This window comes from Ochotona curzoniae, unplaced genomic scaffold, assembly GCF_017591425.1.
Source record: "Ochotona curzoniae isolate NIBS_2020 unplaced genomic scaffold, NIBS_Ocur_1.0 contig_64, whole genome shotgun sequence".
Taxonomy (NCBI): Eukaryota; Metazoa; Chordata; class Mammalia; order Lagomorpha; family Ochotonidae; genus Ochotona; species Ochotona curzoniae.
In genome coordinates this window covers 11,955,368-11,962,825 of record NW_024466502.1, presented here as the reverse complement: position 1 = coordinate 11,962,825, position 7,458 = coordinate 11,955,368, and the positions used below count along the sequence as shown (strand labels likewise).

General features: G+C 43.6%; 1 protein-coding gene across 4 annotated transcripts in view; it reads left to right on the top strand.

Annotated features, from left to right (window-relative positions):
* The first annotated feature begins 4,861 nt into the window (after positions 1 to 4,861).
* The window catches only part of CLDN10 (claudin 10), a 106,856-nt gene continuing 104,259 nt past the window's right edge, over positions 4,862 to 7,458 (top strand). For 2 of the 4 annotated variants that reach the window (XM_040991236.1, XM_040991232.1), the window contains exon 1: positions 4,862 to 5,018. In XM_040991236.1, coding sequence (XP_040847170.1) covers positions 4,862 to 5,018 — 157 coding nt within the window. Of the gene's footprint in view, positions 5,076 to 7,458 lie in introns of all 4 variants that reach the window. The other 2 variants (XM_040991235.1, XM_040991231.1) reach the window with 1 other exon arrangement.

The following is a 7,458-nucleotide window of genomic DNA, read 5'->3' as shown; positions in this document are numbered from 1 at the left end:
AACAAAAGAACATACCGTGAACATGCAGAACGGTCTATCACCAAAGAGGGGACAATACAGGTGGGGAATATAAAGGGGAATATAAAGACACAAAGGGATCAATGAAAACAGGGCTTCATTCCTGCAAAGAGGCTATTGCATTAGCAACTGAGATGTTGCTTAAAGAAAAGAAAGCACCAAAATGAAGGCGAGAGAAAAACAGGAAGGACATAAGGAATCTAGAAATCTTAGCTTGGAAGGTAGAAAACCTAGACTGGAGACAGGGTAGTATGGAGCGCGCCCTCTACTGGTAACAGCTGATCATTGCTGAAAACGTGACCATCCTTCTTTCCAAAACCAAGGTTAGTTTCTGTTACAGCAGGTGGCAGTGGGAGGGGTAGAAATGAGAGTACTCGCTGGATCTGTGCCAGGAGCAGAGTATGTTTGGTTGTGAGAAATAAGAATTCTGTATTTTTGTTCCACCCTGCTCTTTCGAACAGAAGTGACACTCTGAGACCGTTTGCTTGCCCCAGGCCAGGCGATGCCTGGAGCATCTTAGCACATGGCTGTCAGAGCTCCAGTGTGCCCAACTGGACCAGCTGGAGAAGTGGAGCAAGCAACCTCATTCTTCTAGGAGTAACGGCAGATGGCATTTATGGAGTTCCTGCTCTGTGCTCTCTTTGCATTAGGTTTTTATAATGCTTACATAAATCAAGGAGGCAAGAAATTGTGATATTAAAAATACTATTGTGTACAGCAGGCTAATTCACCCTCTGCCGGGCTGGCATCCCATGCGGGTGCCCCTTCCTGTCTCCACTGCTCCATTTCAGATCCAGCTACTTGCTGATGTACATGGCCCCAGTGCCTGGACTGTCCCCCACATGGGAAACCCAGATGCAGCCCCAGGCTCTTGGCTTCGGCCTGACTCAGCCTTGATCATGGAGGCCATTTGGGGAGAGACCCAGAGGAAGGAAGATAGTAGTTCTCCCTACCTCCTCTCTCTATGTAACTCTTTCAATGATATATATATCATATATATATATAAATATATATATTTTTTAATCTATTAACCTGGAATTCACAGATTTCCCCTTCCTTCAAAGAAAGCCATGTAGTTCCAGCTCTTTTCGCAATGTTGCTTGGCCAATACAAGAATTTTGTGTCCTATGACTCACACTGGCTTTCATTAATGTTTCTGTCTTCACAGACTTGACTATTTCTCCTGCTTTTTTCTGTCATATCACAACTGACTGATTCCCCACACTAAACCACACTTGCCAGGGTGCCTTATGGAACACCAAAAGCCGTTAGAATGTAAGAACTTTTAGCAATTTTGCGAGTGGGATGATGAGCAAAGACTTCTGGTTGAATTCTTCCAGACAAATCATCTCTTCTCTTCCCTCAAGGAGAGGCGGGCCAGGGAAGTAGCTCCAAACGTTTGTAGACTGTCTTTCCACTTTCTCAAGTTTTCATACTGAAAAGGAGACTTTGATAAGTATTTACATCTGAAAAGAACCTTAAGAGTATTTGGCTGATGAAAAATGAAAGCATTTACTCTTTAAGACAGAGAAATTTATTGAATTTTTATTGTTAGCTTTTAAATGTTTCAAAGAATTTTGTACTGTGCTGTAACTTGGCACTGAATTAAAATTATTGGCAAATCAGATATATGGTAATGTTGTGACACTGGAGGCCAGCTAGTGAAAAACAGATATCTATTTTAAGAAAATAGATGGGTTTCTCTTTAAAATGCATGGGTTTCTGTCTTAGATATAGAATCAAGCATATTTTTTCTGAGAATTCAACTCAGGGTCTTAAGGAAAAATACAATGTAACATGAGATTTATCAGATAGTTTTTTGTTTTTAAAAGTCAAAAACTTTTCCACTAACAGTATGCAAATACTTTACAAATGAAAACTATGTGAATTGAAATTACATAGCACGAAAAAGCTGGAAAAATTCTGACATTTCAGGGTTTATTTTATTTGAGATGGTCGCAGTATTTGAAATGATCCAATCATAGTTATTTCCTGATTTTGTTCTTTAGGCTTTAGAGTTTTAAAAGATTATTTCATTTACAACATTTGTCATCTTCTTTTCTGGCATAGGGTAGATTAAACAGCTGACCCAACCCTCTTAGAACAAAACATCTGAACTTGGTGGAAAAAAAGAATAGTTGAAGAACAATTTTAAATGCTAACAGTTCCCTGAGTTGGTAAGAAAGTGAGAAGATCTCTCTGGAGGCCGAAAATGAAGAAAATGAGGGTGGGGGATGGGAACGCACGTACAGAAAGGGGAGCCGCGTCTCTGAAGCTGATGGCTACACTGAGACATTCCCCAGTCACTCAGAGCTAGGACCAGGCAAGGCTGGCTGACGATGAGGATTCACCCACTTGCTATAACTACTTAGTAAAGTTATTTACCATTAGTTATTAAGTTAAAGATGGCTATGTCCTACGACCTAACAATTCTGCTTTAAAAATTAAGATTTCTTTCTTTGAAAGCCCGAGTTAGAGAGAGAGATCGAAACTCTCCCATCCACTGGTTCACTCACCAGATGGGCTGCAATGGCTGGAATTAAGCCAGGCAAAAGCCAGGAGCTTCAAACAGGTCTCCCACATGGTGCCGGAGCTCAAGCATTTAAATCACCTGTCAGCGCTTTTTCAGGACATTAGCTGGGAGCTGGATCAGAACTGAAGCAGCTGAGACTCCAGTAAATGTTCATATGGAATGCTGGTGTTTCAGGCGGTGGTTTAACTCACTACACCAAAACACTGAAGAAAGCTCCTTTATTGGGATGCAGTCCCTGCAGGAGAGCACAAGAAGCAAGGCAAGGAACATCCCAGACCATGCCAGGTTACAGTATCTGCCGGCATACATGTGGGTCAGATCCGGGGTCAGACCAGTCTGGGCCTGCACATAACAGTGGCATATCTGAGAACCAGGGCAGCGGGCAGGAGGAGCCAGATTGGGCCACAGCACCAGCCAGTTCACATTAGGATCGGGACAGCAATCAGGCTGGGCTGGAATAGACTGCAGCACCCACCAACAGGAGCTGGAACAGGGGGCACACTAGACTAGGCCAGACAGTGCAGTAAGACTACAGACACTGAGGTGAGACGAGTCATGCCAACTTGGGACCAAGTAGGGACCAGATACGTGACTCCCAGGGACAGGGGATCTGACAGAGCATAGGCAGATTGGTTCAGGTCATGGGACCCACATGTGTGGTGGGGAGTGGTTCCTGAGACCTGGGCACAGAGGAACTGGTGGGATACGGGTCACTTGGTCCAGATCCTGTAACCTGCCTTCTAGGTGGGTGTTGGTTTCGTGGGGAATCCAACAGGGCTTGGGTTTTCTGGCCTGGGTACCAGGGCCCTCCTACTAGGTGAGTGTCAAGTTCATGACCCCAGGGGTAGGAGATGAGGTGATGCTTGGGACACCTGGCCTAGCTACTTGGACTCACCTGCAAGAACATGCCCTACTTAATGAAAAAGTTGGAGCAGTGGACACAGGCTCTGTTGTAAAAGGAGAATATGGCCGCACATTTGGTGCTGTAGCAAAGAACAGAACAAACTGGACAACTACCCCAAACAAACAATGACAGCAAAAATTTTAGTGAATGGAGCCAATGGACATTGGGAGGGTGACATCATCCTCAGATCGGTGAAATCAACAGCATTTCAGAACTGTCCAAACCACTTGGACAGAACCCTCGGAATATGTACACATTGAGACTCTGGGTTGATATGCGGTGGCGGCTCCTCATCCCTGGGTCCTGGGCTGTGTAGAAAGTTGTGAGTGGTGTTCCCCTTTGTTTCTCCGCTTACCCCAGGAACAAGAAGAAGAAACAGCAAATTTACAAGCAATGAATCCACCCAATTTCCCCTAAACCTTGACCCTTCCCTCCCTGATCAACCATGCAATCATTAATTAATTAATTAATTAATATATATTTTTAAAACACAGGAGAAGCCACATGAGCACAAGTAGAAACACAAAGGAATGTTTGCAGCTGTGCCAATGTTATTGGGAGGGAAAGGGAAAAATGATTGTTCATCTCCAAGAAACTTGGCAAATAGGCATTTAATGAAATACTGCATTTAATTTAAAATTTTAAAATATTTTTTGGGAGACTGAGGGAGACAGACACCCCCGCCCCCTTGGTTCATGCCTCAAATGCCGGCAATGGCTGAGGCTTTGAGCCAGTAATTCAGTCCAGGCTCCCCATGCAGATGGGGGGGGACCCGACTGCTTAAGCTTCCCAGGCTTGCATGGGCAGGAAGCTGCAATGGACCAGGCACTCTGAAGTGAGACTGGGTATGGGGTCTTAACCACTAGACTAAATGCCTACCCTTAGCTAGACAATGTAATGCAGGTATCTACATTCCTAAACACAGATAAATCTCATATACATAACATTGTGTTAAAAAATAAACTGTGGAAGAATCCTTATAATATGATCCTATTTATGTTAGAACATGCAAAACCAAGGTAATTTGTCAAATAAGCTCGAACTGTTACTTTGTAATTTGTACTTTGTCATATTTGGTAGTTGCATGGTCTGTTAAGCTTCGGGCTAACCGACATTAAGCATTAACGATGGTGCTGGGTAAAAATCTGAGATCAAAACCTTTTAAATGAATCTACGCAATTTTAGAAAAATATCCATGTAAGAAATTGGAAAGATATGGGGCTTTTTTAGATGCCACTGGAGAGCCAAACTTTGTCCTGTGCTTTGTGTGCTCATCTAAGCATGAAATATTGTCACCTACTCCCATCTACTTGCTGCAACACCTGTCACAGTGGGTTGTGTCTGCTGCCTGTCTAGACCACCTAAGCACTCCAGCTGGACAGTGTCCCCCGAGGAGGCTGAGCAACATGTCCAGGGCACAGATCCCGGCTCTGGTGTTTGGAATTGGAGGGTTTGGAGCTCTTGTTGCAGCCGTCATCTCCAATGAGTGGAAAGTAACCACCCGAGCATCGTCGGTGATAACGGCCACGTGGGTTTACCAGGGTCTGTGGATGAACTGCGCGGGTAACGCCCTGGGCTCTTTCCATTGCCGACCACATTTTACTATCTTCAAAGTAGAAGGTAAATGTAATGCTTTGTTTGGAGCAGAAAGAAAATGGTGCCTTCCCCTCCCAGACGCTGCTCCTCTCTCCCCCACCAGCCCCGCACCGTGCTGAGGTCTCTGCATGCAGGTGGCTGCTGTCCTTGAGGAGACAGAGTGCTGAAAATAGCAAGATTGGCTTAGGATGGATGCGGTGGATGGGTGTTAGTTGCCAAAGTATGATTGTTCATTTTATTTGACAAGGGGAAGTTAAGAACACCTTTGTAGACCGGTCAGAAATACTCATTGTGAATAGCAGCCTCCAGAGCAAAACATAGAAAGTGATGGGCTTGTTTGAAAAGCTAGTTTCAGTTCCCGCTGAGTGGTGGAGGGGTCTGAATGAGTTATCTCCCTTTGCTGGAAGCAGTATCATTGTTTAAGCTCTCACTCCCTGTTATCCTAAATGCTTGTCTTCCCCCGACTCGACACCTTCATTCATTTCATTTACAAAGAGAATATTGAGTGAGGGCAAGGCTTCTGTTTTTGGAGGACATTGGGGTTTTGTTTATTCGTTTTCATTCTTGAGCAAACATTCATGTTTATGCATATTGAAAACTGAATTACAGGTACACCTGTCTTAGCATGTATACATATCATATATCATATATATATACAAATACATTTAGATCTTTAAAAAGGCATTTTCAACCTCAGGAAACCTTCAAGGAAATAGTTGTTATTTACCTTGATGTCATTATTAAGAATCGCTGTCTGCTTGTACTTTCTGCACAATGGATTTGTTTATAAATCTGCCACAAGTCATGGGTTTGTTTTGTGAAAAATAACCCCCTTTTTTTTTCTTAATAAAATAACACATTTTTCACAACCAAATGGCAAAAACTGCACCTTGGCCCCTATAAAGAAACCAAAATAAAAATTTAACCAGGAAGTTACTAAAGCATAATATTTTATGAGATTTTGTGTCAAGCGTGCGTGTCATTAGTCCAGAGCGAGTGCCAAAGGATAAAGAGAGAACACTTAGTTAAAGCCGGGAAATCACTAATGAGAAGCAACGGAAATGTTCAAGCTTTGACACACTAGGTAGGCCCTCCAACAGCATGCACTTTCCTGGGTACCCATTTGAAACGTCAGTGTTCTGTCCCTCTTCAGCCCAAACTTCTAAACTTACCTGGAGGCATTTCCAAACCGCTCCTTGCACTACTGAACGTTTCTGCAGAAGCAATGACAACTGTAAGGCAAGAGAAGGGTGTCTGTGCAGACAACGTGTCCTGCACGCTGGAGTCGTCATTCTTGCTCCATTCCCACCTTGGGCAGCAAGTGGAAGGTGTGGCCTGTCAGAGAAGTCTGTTTCATTGTTCACAACTGGGCTTGTCTCTCAAGACCTTCTTTTGCCTTCTTGTGCTTCGTTTCATATTCCTGAAGGAGCCCCAGTGATTAAGGAAAACTGCTCATCATGAGCGCCCAAAATATGCTGAGGAGCAGGTGTCTGACGACTCCTACAGTGGCCTCACATAATTCATCTTTAAAAACACACACAGATTTTATTTCTAAATAGTGTCGATAGTGGCTCAAGTAACCGTCTGCCCCTAAACTGTTTGGAAAGTTGGTTTTGCGTCTTGGTTTTTAAAGCACTACATTCTGTATCTACGGCAGCCCTCTAGAGAGGTGGTTGGAGCAATCTTGTCTACTGACACTGCTCCCATCAGAACACCCAAAACTAAGTTATTTTGTTCATGCTGAAGCCAAATATTAGCGAGAAAGATAGTTTTCCGCAAAAATCTACTTTCAGCCCCAGAAACGAAGATTGATTTCAAAGGGTAGTGAGGACTCACAAATTTGAGTTTCCTCATTCTCATGACGTCATTGCTAACACTGCCGATAGCTGTTTCTTGATTTCTGCTTGCAAACAACAATGGCAACGTGGGATGGTGCTAACAGGTTCTGGAACGCTTCAGTGATCACAAATGGATAAAGGCACTCAGACTCCAGTGAGGAATACAAATGGTTAAATTAGCTCTTAAATAATAAACTACCTCCAGCCTGTATGGCCAATTTGGGACAAATCTTCTTAGGTTTAGGCCAGATTAGGTCCCCTCTAAGAAAGAAAAGCAGAAAGCCTTTCTAAGCTGTCAGATTGGATTGTGCTCCCAGACCCTGCCCCGCCCCTTGTGGTTACATAACTTCACCAGGAGACTCACACTCCTTGTATCTAATCCTCTTGGATGCTCAGGAGAGGCGGTTCTTAACAATGGAATCATTTGGACTAACAGTGACTACACCCCTTTCAACATCTGATTTGAACAGGCAGCTTTTAGGGCAAGGACTCTTTATACTTAGGAAAAACATAGTTTTCTACTGCAGAGGGACTTACTGCAAGTCTGTCCTTACTGTAAGTTGAAAATC